Source organism: Mchenga conophoros, linkage group LG4 (assembly GCF_057382185.1).
Source record: "Mchenga conophoros isolate Kocher_MC1m ecotype Shallow Benthic linkage group LG4, M_conophoros_male_GT1.1, whole genome shotgun sequence".
Classification (NCBI taxonomy): domain Eukaryota; kingdom Metazoa; phylum Chordata; class Actinopteri; order Cichliformes; family Cichlidae; genus Mchenga; species Mchenga conophoros.
Window position 1 is genome coordinate 2,610,273 of NC_140529.1, and position 16,658 is coordinate 2,626,930.

General features: G+C 44.6%; 1 protein-coding gene across 1 annotated transcript; it reads right to left on the bottom strand.

The window, feature by feature from the left end:
- Positions 1-5,146: 5,146 nt before the first annotated feature.
- On the bottom strand, positions 5,147-9,231 carry LOC146575267 (ADP-ribosylation factor-like protein 4D). The gene is made up of 3 exons (XM_085269926.1): positions 9,022-9,231; positions 7,776-8,473; positions 5,147-6,345 (listed from the first exon to the last, which is right to left on the bottom strand). Exons 2-3 carry the CDS (start codon positions 8,217-8,219, stop codon positions 6,181-6,183), a joined length of 609 nt encoding a protein of 202 aa, XP_085126052.1. The 5' UTR covers positions 8,220-8,473; positions 9,022-9,231; the 3' UTR covers positions 5,147-6,180.
- Positions 9,232-16,658: the final 7,427 nt, after the last annotated feature.

Sequence of the window (16,658 nt, forward strand, 5' to 3'; positions counted from 1 at the left end):
ACCTCTCTCTCACACACACAGTGCTTTTACATATATATATAGTCATATTAGTAAGCAGCCCCCCTCCTGTGGTACCACCTGAACCACATGTCCTGTTTCAAACCACATTTTTAGGCATCTGTTTTCTGATCCTTAAAACAACAATGATCCAGGCTCACATGCAGTAGAATAAGTTACTTGAGTTGCAAGTGTCATCATGTAGATATGTGAAGGTTCTCAGTGATCCAGCTCATCGTAGTCTGAGGAGCTTTGAAAGAAAAGCATCAGGACTTCTTTAAGTTTCTTGAAAACGTTTCATCCAAGAAGCTTCTTCATTTCTAAGGTCAAATGGAGGAGAGTCCCAGATTTTTTTAACCCTTATAGGAGTGTCCCCCAAGGGGGTCATGGACCCCCTGTTGATCCTCACACGAGCCTAATTTATTACCTAATCACACGAGCCAAGGTGTGAAAATGGGTGTAGGTCACAATCAGCCAAGGTTTCGTGTGAACCCATAATTAAACCTAGCCCCACCCTATCACGTGATTGCCTGAGGTCAAATGGCCCAGGATGTGAGTGGGCGTTAAAGCTCCGCCCTCTGTTCAAGGATGGTTGTTCACAGTGGACATAGGCTGTATCCCGATTCAGGGTCTGCAGCCTTAAAGGCTGCATTTTAAGGCCGACTACGTCACAGCGACGCGACGAAGGCTGTCCCAATACAAAGGCTGCTCGAAATGCGTCCTTCATTTCCCTGAATTTTAAGGATGTGGCAGTGTAGACTTCATGGCCCAACATATCCCAGAATGCATAGTAAACTTTTAACAGTAAGTACTGAATATGATGTCAGTTATTTATGTGCGAATGTTTAATAACGAAGAACATTAAAACATTAATGTTGGCCACATGTCGGCAAAGTTATGTGACATTAGTGATGTGTACAACTAACTTAGTTTTAAAGCCTTTACTTTAAAATATATATATATAGTCGACCTTAATCTGACAGAGATTGTGATGATTTTGTGGATAATTAAAGTCAGTCATATATCCACAAACACAACAAGCTGTAAGTCAGTGATGCTGCTCGGTTTGCAGTCCTGAACATCACGGCACAAGCAGGATTCACTGCACTGTTAATGTGAGCTATGTTATATTGCTGCCTCTGTTCGGTGGTGTCGAGCCAAACGCACTTTAACGTGTGTTTGAACGAGCTGACGGTTCACTCGTTAAGCTGAAAGAAAGATGCTTTAATCACAGCAGTCACACATGTGTCCACTGCACCATCTGGAACTCTTCTTGTTTACACTCGTAATAACACAAACACTAAATCCTGCTTCTCTGTGCTGTTGTGTAGCAGTGTGTACACCTGAGACTGTCACCTGTCTGTCTGTCCTGCACTCTCTCTCTGTTTCTTTCTCTCTGATTGTGGAATAAAAGTATGAACATGTGTTTATAAGTTACACTTGTGTTTGAATCCTGCAGCTTATCACACATTTGATTTCCATGTGTGACGACTGCAAGTGTCCAGAGTGAGGACAGACTGAGGGACCCACTGCTGCACATCATCTGTGAGGCTTTGCACCCCTGATGATCCACCAGGACAAACTCAGCAGTGTGTGAGGAAGAGGAGGAGGAAGAGCCAGCAGCAGCTGACAGATGGAGAGAATAGACAGACTGTTCCCTGTTTGTGAAGGACTGCTAGGAAAGTTTAACATAACTGTCTGTGCTGAATCAGTCTTATTAGGTAATGTTCAAATAATGTGATCATCCCAGTGTTTCCAGTGTGGGAGAAAGTACTCAGAGTACTCAGGGCCTTCAAGTTACACACCATGAAAGGCAGCAACAAGTTTAATGTTCAGAAACCTAAAGTCTGTATCAGCAGCAGAATGGAGCTAAAAATAAATGTTGGTTTCAGTTCTATGAAGCTTTGAGTATTTTGGATCAGTAGCTGCTGTGTTTGTTGCATCATATTGCTGTAACTGTTTATATATGATCTATATGTAACGCGCGGCGACACTAAAGCGGTCGCGCCAGAATGTCACGCTAAAAAGAAAGATTCTTTAAAATACAAGGGGGAACAAGCGAGTCAGATACCACGGGCACAGAGAGGAAGCAGGTCAGATCAGAAACAGTTTATTACTGGGCCAGGGAGCACAAATAAAAACACCCTTAAAATGTACGTAATAAAATGTTGTCAATCTACTAAAACAATTCTAAAACCCGTAAAACTACCATTTTCTACATTCACTAAACAACAGTAGACAACAGTAGAGGCCCTGCTCACAAATGCAGGCAGAGGTAAACCTCTGCCCTGCTGCCAATCACAGCGTCGTCTCTTACTGTTGCCGTTCCATGAGGTCAGGACTGGGTCGCCGCGTCACGCTGGCCATCTCGCATTAACCTTCCAGTCTGGGGCCTCCCTCCTTCAGTGCTCAGCTAGCCTGTTTTTAAAAGGTCTTTACACAGCTGATAGGCCACCTCTGGACACACCCCTGCCTCAGCAGGTGGTCCCTATCAGCTAATTTGTCCCATGTGCAGCCAGTCCACAGTGGATAAAAACCATGTTACATAAAACACTAAAAACCATGCAATAGAAACAGAATAAAACCATGCAAATAAAACGACACTCATAAATAAACACTAAAAATCAGAATAAAAACAATATACAAGATAAATACAAATTTCCACTGTGTGACATATATGTTACATCATATTCTATAAGGATGTTATGTGTTTGTAGACTTTCTGCCCAGTTTGACCCATTTAGCAGACGTCAGCCTGTTTAAGACTCTGATATCTATTCTGTGTGACTTACAGCAGTTATGACATGGTCTGATTTTCTCACCCAATAAAGGAATATTTCATATATCAGTCTACTCTTCATTCTATCAGACACAGTTATCACAGCTCCTACATTTGCTTTTTACACATATATGTAAGCACTGAGCCACATTTAGTAATGACAACATATTAAACGAACAATATTTGTCTCTTATATATGATACATCTGTATACACACTGTCACAGATACTTGTCTTTAGGTGAAGATTTAAGGTGATAGGAAATATAAATAAATGCAACTTGAATCTTTACTGAGGCTCAGTGTTTGACACAGAGTTCATGTTCACTGCTGTAATAACTGATAATGATTAATATAGTAACTTTAATATTGGCCATATTATATTTACATTACCACAGTGAGATGACTTTAGTCTCATGAACAACATTAGCTAATTGTTATTTACTAACTGATCTTGAAATGACTGTTCAGCACAGAAATGAAGCCCAACTATCATGTTTCACAGTCCTGTGGTCTCAGCCTCAGATACTCATCACATCACACAAAGCTCTTGTAGAAACAAACAAACAAATGAACTAAATATGTTCTCCTTCATTTCTGTCAAACAAAGCTGTATGAAACGTTTCCAGCTGTTAGTATCATGGTTGCTAGGCAACCTGGGCGGCACGACGGAGGCCAGACCGTCACATTTCACAAGCCTACAAGCCTCGCACTTCCAGCCTCTTTGAGTGCGGCCCTTGAGGACCGGTAAGGCTGCAGACCCTGAATTGGGATACAGCCACTGATGCTCTTTGAAACCATCTGTCTTCTCTGTCCAAAATGTGAATGCTGGCATCCTCAAAGAGTGACCTTTGACCTTTAGATGCAGATGGACAGCTGAGGTGGGTCTTGCATATAGATGGCAGCATTTTTGTGTGTGTTTGTTTGTTATTGTCTGTCTGCGAAGAAACCCGATGCTGTGATCCTCGGGCTTTAATGTATCCAATTCTTCATCTAAGTGTTGACTTGTCTCCCTGCCCGTGAAACAGTAGCAACACTAGTGCAGCTGCAGTGTTTGTCATGGTTGCATTGCCTGCAGGGAATGTGCCAGGTATCTAGACCAGCCTGTTTGTGACACCTGATGGCTGGGTGTGGACCAGCACGTTTACGTCAGTGCAGCTGCTCTTCCTGCTATGACTGTGTACACAGACAGCTGGCAGCAGGGAATACAAACCATAGAATGGGAGTGCTGGTGTACCAGTTTCTGTCATATGTACACAAGAAGTCATCTTGTGTGCTTGTGTTCAGCTAACAAAACCTCCAGATAAGCCAACGTGAATTTCATTTGAAATTCTGATTGAGTGGGCACAGCAGGTTTGATCAGGGATTTAAATGCCAGGGGCTGGGGGTTTGAATTTCATTTGAAATTCACGTTCACTTTGGGAAGTTGGAGCGCATGGAGGAAACCCACGCAGGCAAAGGAGGACATGCAAACTGCACACAGCAGATAACAAGGTTTGAACCAGGAAACGACCGGGTCCCTGTGCCAGCTACAAACCAAATCCATTATTTGATACCCAAGCAGCAGCTCACTTTATTTGTTCAATAAAGATGCCAAAGAAGGTGTGAGCAGCCTTGTAGGATAAGCTGACTCCCCATGGGCATGCAGTTCGATCAGTAGCCTGAAGTTTGCACATCCTCCTCATGTTTCACATTCAAGAAGAGCTTGTAACACTGAGGTGATTTCTTTGAATAGCATTTCCTTTTTCAACCTGTGGATTAACATTGCAAGTCACACCTGAAGTCACACACGCCCTGTGCACACGCATACATGAAGTATGCGTGTGCACAGGGAATCATGCTATTTACTTTTTGCTCCGACAGCTGAGGTGCAGCAGGGGGGAGCCTCCAATCAGGATAATTGCATTGACTGAGGAGCTGACTGAGTGGGCACAGCAGGCTTTTAATACCAGGGGGGTTAAGCTTTGTCTAAACTCCTCGTGGGATGGCTGAAGAATGCCTTTCCACTTTGGAATATCTGTATGGACTATTGTTAGTAATTCATCAGTGATGATAATAACTCATGGTCATTCACACCCAGAGGATCTGCTGCCAACCATCCCTAGCTGGGGCCTTCCTGGGTGGAGTCTGCATGGGTTCCTTCCCACAGTCCAAAGACATGCACAGTATATATGGTGAGTCCCTGGCTTCCATTCAGACGTGCTCGTATGTATTCACTGGTCTTGAAATCAGAGCCAGAATAATGGTGTTAAACAGGAATGAGTGTTTGGTATTTAGACAGCTATGTGGGTGTGTTTCGCATTCCTGTGTGAAGCTTCGCTGCGTGAATTTCAGAGGCTGCCAACAGAATCGTAAAACACCGAGTCCATCCATCACAGCAAAAAGCACAAGTTTTATTAGGATTCAGTTCAACTCAGCTTTATTTATAGAGTACCAAATCACACGTGTGTGTTCAATCTGTAGTACTGTAAAGCTCAAAGATGGCACCACACCTCCGCTGTGTGCACATCGCATTGGTGTTTTCATGCAACTCATTTTACACAACTTCAGGAGAATTAAGTTTATACATATCGAGCTGTACAGGGTGTGACAGCCGAGAAAGACTTCAGCAAACCATGAGCCTGATTTAAATAATTACAAGACAAAAAACAGAACATCATTAAATTAATATGGCATTAAATAAACATCTTAATATTCACTGAGGAGATGCAGACATGTGTTAGGGTTAGGCTAACAACATCAGCAGACTCCCGCGTCTGCATGGATACTACTGAGGTTAGTGGGGCTGGGTGAACTGGTGACCCGTCCAGGTGTACCCCGCTTCTGTGGCAGCTGGGACAGGCTCCCAGGGCACGATGAATAAAACAATGTTCTCAGGGAAACAATGCTAACGTTGCTCAATTTATTCATATTTTACAAAACAGTATGAAGCCATTGTAAAAACTTGTCTGAACTTAACAATCCAGAAACATCCAGCTGTGAGGAGCAAAGCCCGGTGAGAGTGACAGCGATATGCTCGGGCAGATTCAAACACAGGAAGTTCCTGTGGGTGCACAGAAGTGTTGCTCAGTCTGAGGCAGGGTGAAGATTTAGGTGATCGGGTGTAACACGGGCCGTCTGCACCAGTAACCGAACATCCTTCGACGTTAGTGCGTGCTTCAGTGAGTGTTTGTCAGCAGCGCGGTCACTCCCTCCGCAGAGCTCTGTGGTCCTCTGAGAGTTAAAGACAATGAGAAGCAGTTTCAAAGGTCCAAATGTCTCCAGGAACAGAGTCTACACTTGGTTGGAAACACTGCACCTGATCCACAGGACTGACCAGCTTCTTTCTGGTTTCCCACATTCACCAAGTTCCCCGAGTGTCACAGACACAAGTGCTCACAAATTGACCTGCACCCCTTTATTTCCATCAGCTTTTCTTCTTGCTTTGTCGGAGCATCCTCTTCCTCTTCACAATCATCTCATAGAGTTTCTCCAGGCCGGGCTGCAGACCCTGACCATTCAGTGCTGAGCAGCCCTCCGTGTGGTGCAGGGTGGAGGAGCTCAGCTCGTGGAGGCCCAGCACCTTTTCCACCTTAAACGAGAAAAGTGAGGTTAGTCCCAACCGCGTCATAGGAAGCAATAAGCTACGAACTCTGAGTGTGAAAGTTGCTTTCAGAAGCAGGTCCTAAAGGATGACGTACGCATGTTTCTGCAGGAGTGATGAGGCTAAACAAAGCACACACCATTAACTGCACTATCCTCTAAACAAAAGGACAGACCAACAAAAACAACATTTTTTCACTTTACAGTTGTGCTGATGCTGCAGTTTACAGAGGTCACCCTGCAGCGACGGCACATCTGTCGCTTCATGTGTGACTCTGTGCTGTTGCCATCTCTGCTGGCTCAGGTGTAGGGCGAAGAAAATAATGTGTTCATCCACAAAACTGGAACTTCATGCACATGATGCACCCACATCATGCTGAACTCCTGCTACATGCAAACCTGTTGCTCCAGCCCACTCAGTGCCTCCCACAGCTACACTGTGTTTGTGCTGGCAGGGTAGCCTCAAATGTGCACATCCATGTATTCTTTTAATAACAAACATCACAATGTATGTGCGTCTGCCCTCTGAGGGCTCAGCGAGGCTGAAACACAAACTGTTATGACCCATGTCATCATTTTGTGAGCTGTTTTTGCTCCTCCAGCCTGAGAGTGGTGGTGTTCTTTTTCTCTCCTGTTTTTGCTAATGCAAGTTCCAGGTGGAGGCTGACGGCTGCAAGACTGAATGGGGCTGGCTATAAACTGGGACACATCAAGACTGGCATGGCCCTGCCTACTTCCTGCTTCCAAATACGTTTAACCCTGTACTTTGTATTAAGTTGTGTACTGTGTGTGGTGAGGTTCCTGTGGCTAGATGAGCTAGACTGGTTGTTTTTGTATATACTTTATAGACCTTTGTTGACTGACCTGGCAGCTGTAGGGTGTTTAGGTTAGAGACAGGTCGGAGGCTTTATCACTCCCACCCCGACATTTCCTTTCTCTAACCATAAATATAATATTCAGTTGTTGGCAGCGTTGGACGTTCCTATCTTTCTCGTGTTGCGCTATGTAGGCTGGGCCAGAACAATACAAATACATAATCAGCTGCTGCTCCAGCACTGAGAAGTACTCGCCCACCCGGTGACTTCTGCCTTGGCCCGACACTGCCTACGGTCCCTGCTCTACTCTGCCACCTCTGTGAGCACAGCCGAGGACAGCGACACAGCTAACCAGCCTTTCACACAGAGCATTACTCTATGCACTTTAAAGGATTTTACTGACCTCACATCCAAAGCCAGCCTAAAATCACCAACCTACCTAACATGCTACGAAGGAAGTCCCCACGCAAACTGATGGGTGGAAGTGTACTGCAAGTGTAGAGTGACTATACCTCCAACCACAGCCACAGAGCTAAAAAAGAACAATAAGAAGTAGATGCTGTGCCCAGAGCAATAATGCCGGCCATTCATATTTGATAATTACCTCTGTAGATGACAGCGCTCCATCCAGGTCTTGTTTGTTTGCCAGAACCAGCACAGGAATCCCCTGGTTTTCAGCTGACCGGGTGATCCGGTGGAGCTCCACCTTGGCCTCCTCCATGCGCTCCATCTCCGCTGCGTCCACCACGAACACCAGCCCGTCCATCCTCCGAGTGTACGACTTCCAGAGGGGCCTCAGCTTTTCCTGACCACCAACGTCCCACACTTGGAAAGTTGTGGTGTTGGCTTTGGAGTGTCCGATTTGCACTTTAATCCTTTCCATGTTGAATCCCTTGGTGGGGCTGGTCTCAACAAACTCCCTCAGCTTGAGTCTGTAGAGCAGGGAGGTCTTCCCTGCAGAGTCCAAACCAATCACCACCACATGCAGTGACTGAAAGTTGGGGAGGAATGGGCTGTTAGGGGCCGTGCCTGTTAGCTGGTTCCCCATGTTTGTGCCCTGTGATGGAGTGGCCGCTCTTAATGAATAAAGCAGATCTGGTTATCTCCTCTGGCTTGTTACTATTCTGCTTTTTACTTGTGTCCAGGGTCAGCTTGCTTTCTGCATCCTTGGCAGCGAGAGTGTGTGTCAGGGGGCTCTGAAGGTGTTTGAGGAGTTTACTTGGTTGGAAAATACTTCACACCCTGGCCTCACTTCAAAGGTTACGGGGGAGGGCAGGCTGCCTGGCTGCAGTCACTGAGGACCTGAAGACAAAAGAACAGACAGATGAAAACTCGAGTCAGCGTTTAACAAACGGCCCTGCCTCCGTGAGCATCTTCAGCAACACCAGTGGAGTTTCTATTTCCAGTCTTTTCCAGCTGTGCCCAAAACAGAGCTGGAAAAACCAGGCTCGGGAAGGGAAACCAGAGGAATCTTGCACTACCTGTTCTGGTTTCTGCGCACTTAGTATCGTGTCTCACAGTTGGCCCTCTGAAGCAGTGCTACAGACAAAGTAACGACAACAGAATCAAACAAACTATGTTTATATCAAAGCACAAACTAGTGTCAACTGTGACTTCCCCAATAAAAGCTCTTATTTACTTTGAAGACTCGCATATTCCACACAAGAAGGTCACAGTCACGCGCGCACACACAAGCCTTTGTCTCTAGAGAACGAGGAGGAGCCGGAATCCCAGAGGAGGACTAAGCCGACAGCCGCCGTGTGCGCTCCCGGCACACACGGCGGCTGTCGGCGCAGCTCTCGGGTCAGCCAGCGCGCTTCTGCTGGTGGACAAAGATGAACATGTCTCACCTGCCGGTCTTTCCATGCCTGTTCCCGCAGTCAGCGCAGTCATCCTGGGACAAGTCCACCACACAGGGAATCCTCGTAGCTTCGTTTCAAAGGCGCTCCGCGAAGACGTGACCGGTTCGATCCTGAACCGGAGAAGAGTGAACGTGAGCGAGGAGCTCCGGAAACACCCCGCAATCCCGCTGCTGACGTATCAACGGAGGGAGGAGGAGCCTCCTCCTTTCCCCCCCTCCCTCTTCGGCTGTTGCTACTGCTCCTTTAGGAGTCGCTACAGCGGCTCATCCGCCCACAGCATCCTCTGTCACACCAGCCCCTGCACTGCACCCACGAGTCCTCTGTGGGGTCTTCCTGTCTTCCATCGTCAGTGTCCTCTGTCAGATAGAACTAAAATGCTTCTTCTGCCAGCTGAGTGAGTCGGGTGTCAGTGAACACTGAAGAATTGCTGGCTGTGATGAAAAATTGACTGACTGTAGTAAAATGTCCTTGATGTAAGGGCGAGATGGACAGCAGTGTATGTGTTGTTGGTGTTAAAAGGGGCGTGATCAAACGAGGAAATGGGTTTTAAAAGGAAGTTGTACAGCTTTCACAACTTGTGAAAATCATCTACGTATAGATTTTTTTTTCTCCCATCCAGAGGAGGGGTGGGTGAGGGGGTGTTGACACTGGCACCAACTGATTATTTGTAGCACGTGCTTGCTGGAGCTTGAATCTGATGTGGGGAGAAAAAAAGCTGGGAAAGAGAAGGCGTCATGCATTCCTGCATTCTTGCTTTATTAAAGGTAGTGCCTGTGGGCTCGGCTGTCTTTGTTGAACACTCTTCTAAAGAAATCGTGGCTTATTAATTGTTCTTTGTTTTGTTTCATGCATGCATGAGCTCCTATCGTGATCACACATTCCTCATGTTGCATCTCTAGCGTATGGGTGTGGTTTTAATCCCTTTCAGGCCTGATGGAAACCTCTGGTGGCTCTGGCACCAGGGTGCCCCGCCCTCTCCTCCCTGTGCCACAAGCAGCAGGCGCACCTCGCAAACGGAGGGCGCCCTTACTCCCAGCAAAGGGGCGATAAAAAACCGATCGGTGCCTGTGCCATTCCCAATACGCGCTGGCTGATGTCGGGGCAGCATGAGTACGAGCATTATTTTTGTTTGTTTTGTTTTTTTCTTTGCCGATGCCCGTGATGCCGCCCCCCCCCCACCACGATGCCGCCCCGGGCAACCGCCCGTGTCGCCGTATCAAAAACCGCTACTGCCTGTACTTTCCACTCCTAACAATAATAAACGGGCTTGTTACTTCTGCTTTAACCACTTTGTCGGGATTTATTATCTGACGTCACCACAAACCTTCAAACATTATTTCATTAATCTTTATTTAACCAGCAAAAAAATCTCCATTGAGATTAGAAAACGTCTTTTACACGGATGTCCTGGCCACGATGAGAAGCAGCAAAGTGCAAAACAATGTACAAGTGCAAGAAAAACATCCAAGTGATTTGAGCCTAAGCAGTGAGGCGTGTCTGTGTAATAATCACCAGGAGATGTGGCATAAGAGAGATACCATGTGCCATAGTCAGGGATAAAAGTGGCCCCACTTTTTTCCCACAACACCAGAATGACTGCAGGTGCCATCAGATCTTGATCTTGATTGATTATATCAAGTGAAGCAGACATTCATATAAATTTACCTGATGATGCTGAGATTCATCGACTGAATTCCACCTTCATACCAACTATGCAGGCATAAGAAAATCCATTAGACCAAAGTTTGTATTCCCATTTTCTAATATTTTATTATTACATTAAATAGCACAAGGTTCAGCTAGCTTTGAACAAAAGCAGCTGGCAGAAACATCCTCCAAAGAGCTAGGTTTGACTTTCTTACTTTGAGCACATTTCAGAGCCTGTGCTTTTTGACTTTTACTCGAGTAAATAAGTTGAACCACTGCTTTAGCTTTTACTGGAGTGTGTTTTTTAACACTAGTACAGTCCACTTGACCACTTGAAAAATGTAAAATAAATAAATAAATCATGTTTTGCATAGTTGGATCTTAACGAGGTTCCAAGTAGAGCTTCAACATGCAACAAGAAGAAATGGGAGTGAGACAAAACATATTTTGAGAAATTTATCGAAAACAGCGCTTAAACTGAAACCGGCTGTTTTACACTTGATCTAAGTGTAGCCTCGCTCTCTCACCGCGGTAAAGTGAGCCGTCATTTGTGAGCCGCGGTCAAGCCAGCCGCCTCCTATCCGCCGCATAAATTTCCTTGCGCTTTTACACCAGTCTTTACGGTAGCGCCTTTTCGCTTTATATCCTGATTGAAAGCCTAGACTCGCGCACACGTGCGCGCGCGCGAACAGTCGCACGCACATGCGTGCACACAAATTACAATGAAACAGCCCGATACAGTCAATACAATTATGGAAATGTCAGAAATTCATTAAAAGTCATCCTGAGTAGTTGAGGTACAACTTTCAACACATCCCCCCTCTGGGACACCTACTGTACCTGTGTGCCAGGTTTCAGCCAGATTCACTGTAAAATTACTCAGAAATTAAAGGACATTTATATGCAATTCAATACAGCCAATACACTACAATTATGGAAATTTCAAAAATTCATTAAAAATCATCCTGAGTAGTTGAGGTCCAACTTTCAACACTTTCTTACTCTGGGCGTCCTACCGTACCTCTGGGCCAAGTTACATCTCAATTCAATGTAATCTTTATCAAAAATTGAAAGAACAATTATATGTCAATGCTGGATGTGTGTCCTTTCAAAGTGACACTAAATAACAGAACTCAGGCACATCAGGGAATAATCCAAAAGGCGGATTTATTAAACAAAAACAACATACAAAATATCTCTAACCCATACTACATAACCTAAAAAGAAACAAAGGGACACTTAGAAGCACAAGGAAACAATACTGAAAGGGCAAGAGACACAGTCCAAACACAATCCACAACTAAAATGCCAAAAGAACAAGTCATCCCACATAGCAGACGGGTCTTGCCTGGATCTGGTGTCAAGCCGGCACTGCTGGCTGACTTCTGGCATGGTAAGATGGCACTGTTTATGTGATGGCATGCCACATTTGGCCTGATTGGGTGAATGTGACATGTTGTATAGAGCACTTTGAGTAATATGGGTGAGTAAAAAAGCGCTGTATAAGAATCAGTCCATTCACTGTCTGAACAGAGTTTCGTCATGTTACTTTTGCACTATTATGTTCCAGCACATGTTGTTATTACATGGCTTACATGGCTAAGGTACACATTAGGCTGACATCTGGGGCCAGAGCTGAAACTGTTCTGGGCCAGCACAGGGCCAGCAGTGTGTCTGCAACTGGCCTTGTGCTGGCTCATGTGTGGGCCACCTCTGGTAAACCAGATCTGGGCCAGCACAGGGCCGTCATTCTTTGCGGTACGCAGGCCATGTGTAAGCACATTGTGTGGGACAGATCCAGGCCATACCAATTTTGCTATGTGGGAGGAATTGTGTAAAAATAGAAACATCATAAAAATGAAAATGAACATAAAGTAAAATGTACTGAAAAGAACATCAGTATGGCCATCATTATTTGCTTGGAAAGTCTAAAGTTCCATGGCTTTGAACAGCCAGAGAACACAATGCCCAGCTTAGAATGACTAAAAGTAACTTCTTTTAACATTCTGTCATTCTGCTTCTATATCAAACATCCACTAAAAATAGTCATTTGAAAAAAAATATTCGCCACTTTTCATCAGTTTGGGTTCCTCTGTTTATAGCAATTTTTAGAAAAGAACCCAATACCTTTGTCACTATACAGTTGTACAGTGAGATACAGAGCATCTCCTACTCATTGCAAACATGCTGGGAGGGTGGCTCTATCCGCCTTAGTGCAGCTGCCGTACCATACTGTGATGCAGTAAGTTAGTAGGCTCTCAATGGGCGAGTGGTGGAAGGGTGAGCTGTAGTCCACAAAGAGCATTCTGGCGTAGCTCTGCCGCTGTTCTAGGTGACTCAGCACCGAGTGGAGGGTGATGGCATCTTCTGTGAATCTGTTTGCACGGTATGCAAACTGGTGGGGGTCGAATTCTGGGGGGAGGTAATCCTTGGTGTGCTGAAGGACTAGTCTCTCAAAGCATTTCATGATTACCGGTGTGAGGGCCACAGGGCAATAATAGTTCAGGCTGGTGATGGGAGACTTCTTTGGTACTGGGATGATTGTGGCTGATTTTAGACAGGATGGGATGGCTGCTTCATCCAGTGAGAGGTTGAAGCTTCTGGTGGAGATGAGGGTGAGCTGGTGGGCACATGCTCTTAGCACTTTACCACGTATTCCGTCTGGACCGGCCGCCTTCCTGGGGTTCACTGCTAGGAACACACATCTGACATCGTGCTCCGTTACAGTGAATGGAGCTGTGCAGGAACCAGGTGAGGATGAGGATGGGAGCAGGGCTGAGGCAGATGAATGCTGCTGTTGTGGTGTTTCAAAGCGGGCGAAGAAGCTGTTTATGTCCTCTGCTAGCTGCACACTCAGGTTTTCTGTTTTCACAGTTCTGCCTCTGTGGTTTATGATGTCTATTATTCCACGCCATGTGTTGTTGCTGGACAGGTGGGACCCCTTTTCAGGTCAGCTCGAGCAGACCTGTACAGAGCTCTGTCAACAGACCTACAGGGAGTGCAGAATTATTAGGCAAGTTGTATTTTTGAGGAATAATTTTATTATTGAACAACAACCATGTTCTCAATGAACCCAAAGAACTCATTAATATCAAAGCTGAATGTTTTTGGAAGTAGTTTTTAGTTTGTTCTTAGTTTGAGCTATTTTAGGGGGATATCTGTGTGTGCAGGTGACTATTACTGTGCAGAATTATTAGGCAACTTAACAAAAAACAAATATATACCCATTTCAATTATTTATTTTTACCAGTGAAACCAATATAACATCTCCACATTCACAAATATACATTTCTGACATTCAAAAACAAAACAAAAACAAATCAGCGACCAATATAGCCACCTTTCTTTGCAAGGACACTCAAAAGCCTGCCATCCATGGATTCTGTCAGTGTTTTGATCTGTTCACCATCAACATTGCGTGCAGCAGCAACCACAGCCTCCCAGACACTGTTCAGAGAGGTGTACTGTTTTCCCTCCTTGTAAATCTCACATTTGATGATGGACCACAGGTTCTCAATGGGGTTCAGATCAGGTGAACAAGGAGGCCATGTCATTAGTTTTTCTTCTTTTATACCCTTTCTTGCAGCCACGCTGTGGAGTACTTGGACGCGTGTGATGGAGCATTGTCCTGCATGAAAATCATGTTTTTCTTGAAGGATGCAGACTTCTTCCTGTACCACTGCTTGAAGAAGGTGTCTTCCAGAAACTGGCAGTAGGACTGGGAGTTGAGCTTGACTCCATCCTCAACCCGAAAAGGCCCCACAAGCTCATCTTTGATGATACCAGCCCAAACCAGTACTCCACCTCCACCTTGCTGGCGTCTGAGTGGGACTGGAGCTCTCTGCCCTTTACCAATCCAGCCACGGGCCCATCCATCTGGCCCATCAAGACTCACTCTCATTTCATCAGTCCATAAAACCTTAGAAAAACCAGTCTTGAGATATTTCTTGGCCCAGTCTTGACGTTTCAGCTTGTGTGTCTTGTTCAGTGGTGGTCGTCTTTCAGCCTTTCTTGAACTGAACATAAGTTCCCTGCAATTTCTGAGGAATTCTACAGTAAATCTGGCTGAAACTTGGCCCAGACGTACAGCAGGTTTCCCGGAGGAGGGATGTGTTGAAAGTTGGACCTCAACTACTCAGGATGATTTTTAATGAATTTCTGAAATTGACATAATTCTATTGTATTGACTGTATTGAATTGCATATAAATGTCCTTTAATTTCTGAGTAATTTTACAGTGAATCTGGCTGAAACTTGGCACACAGGTACAGTAGGTGTCCTAGAGGAGGGATGTGTTGAAAGTTGGACATCAACTACTCAGGATGACTTTTAATGAATTTTTGAAATAAACATAATTGTAGTGTATTGACTGTATTGCACTGAATATGAGTTTACTGTGATTTCTGAGTAATATTACAGTAAATCTGGGTAAAACCTGGCCCAGAGGTAAAGTAGGACTCATCCAGGCTGGAGAAACTGATCAGGAGGGCTAGCTCTGTGGTCGGCATGAAGCTGGACAGTGGCAGAGAAAAGGACATTAAAGAAACTGATGGACATTATGGACAATGCCAGGCATCCTCTGCACACGGCCATAAACAACCAGAAGAGTCTGTTCAGTGACAGGTTGCTTCTCCCAAAGACAAGAACTAACAGACTTAAAAACTCCTTTGTCCCACACGCCATCAGACTGTTTAACTCCTCTCTGGAGGGGAGAGGGAGGGGAAACAGGAGGACAAAGGAGGGGGGAACAACTAAGCTGTAGTGCCTCTTCACCTCACTGTACAATACCTTGTGCAATACCTTTTGTAAATAGTCAACAGTGCAATAGACTCAATACTTGAAATGTGCAATTCACTTGTATTTTTATTTTTTATTCCTATTTATTCTATTTATCCCCTTTGTATATTTTATTTATATTGTCTCTGTATTATATATATGTGTGTGTGTGTGTGTGTGTGTGTGTGTGTGTGTGTGTGTGTGTGTGTATATATAAGTTAAGATAACCTTTATTAGTCCCACACGTGGGAAATTTGTTTTATATAATATTCTGTAACTCTGTAACTTCTGTCGGTGCTGTGCTTTTTTGGAAATCGAATTTCCCAGAGGAACCCACCCGAGGGATTAATAAAGTTCTATCTTATCTTATCTTATCTTATCTTAAGTAGGTGTCCGAGAAGAGGCTTGTGTTGAAAGCTTGGCATCAACTTTTAAGAATGATTTTTAATGAATTTTTGAATATGCAACCAGAATGTCACGATGGCTGTATTGGGCTGTTCCATTGTAATTTGTGTGTGCGCGCGTGTGACTGTTCGCGCGCGCGCGCACGTGTGCGCGAGTCTAGGCTTTCAATCAGGATATAAAGCGAAAAGGCGCTACCGTAAAGACTGGTGTAAAAGCGCAAGGAAATTTATGCGGCGGATAGGAGGCGGCTGGCTTGACCGCGGCTCACAAATGACGGCTCACTTTACCGCGGTGCTCTCTCCTGCGCTCGCTCTCGGCTGCGTAACTAGGTTAATTGTGAATCCACCTGCATATTGATTGTTTTATACCGTTTAGGACAACTATAGAAATTTACTAAAATACTCATTGATGAAAACTTATCAAACTTTCAGTATTTACCTTTGTCATAGTTTTCGATTCTTTGGTATCCTTTTGTCCTCCAGGTTCTCAAACACCGGGGAGACGCAAGGCGGTGCAATCTGCTCCTCCCTCTTTTTAAACGAGCCAATAGGAGCTGCTCACATTAAAAACAACTTTATTTAAAAAGTCATTTTACACCTGATACAAACATTTTAAAAGTCAAACAATACACAAGTTTAAAAGAAAAAAAATTATTTTAAAGAGTTTTTAAGCATATATATGAATATACAATATTTGTCAAATAATTGTCACCCAAATCAACATCATAATAAAAATATAATTAATAAAACATATAATAATGATAAGAAGAATAACAACAACAGAAACAGTTTACCTAAA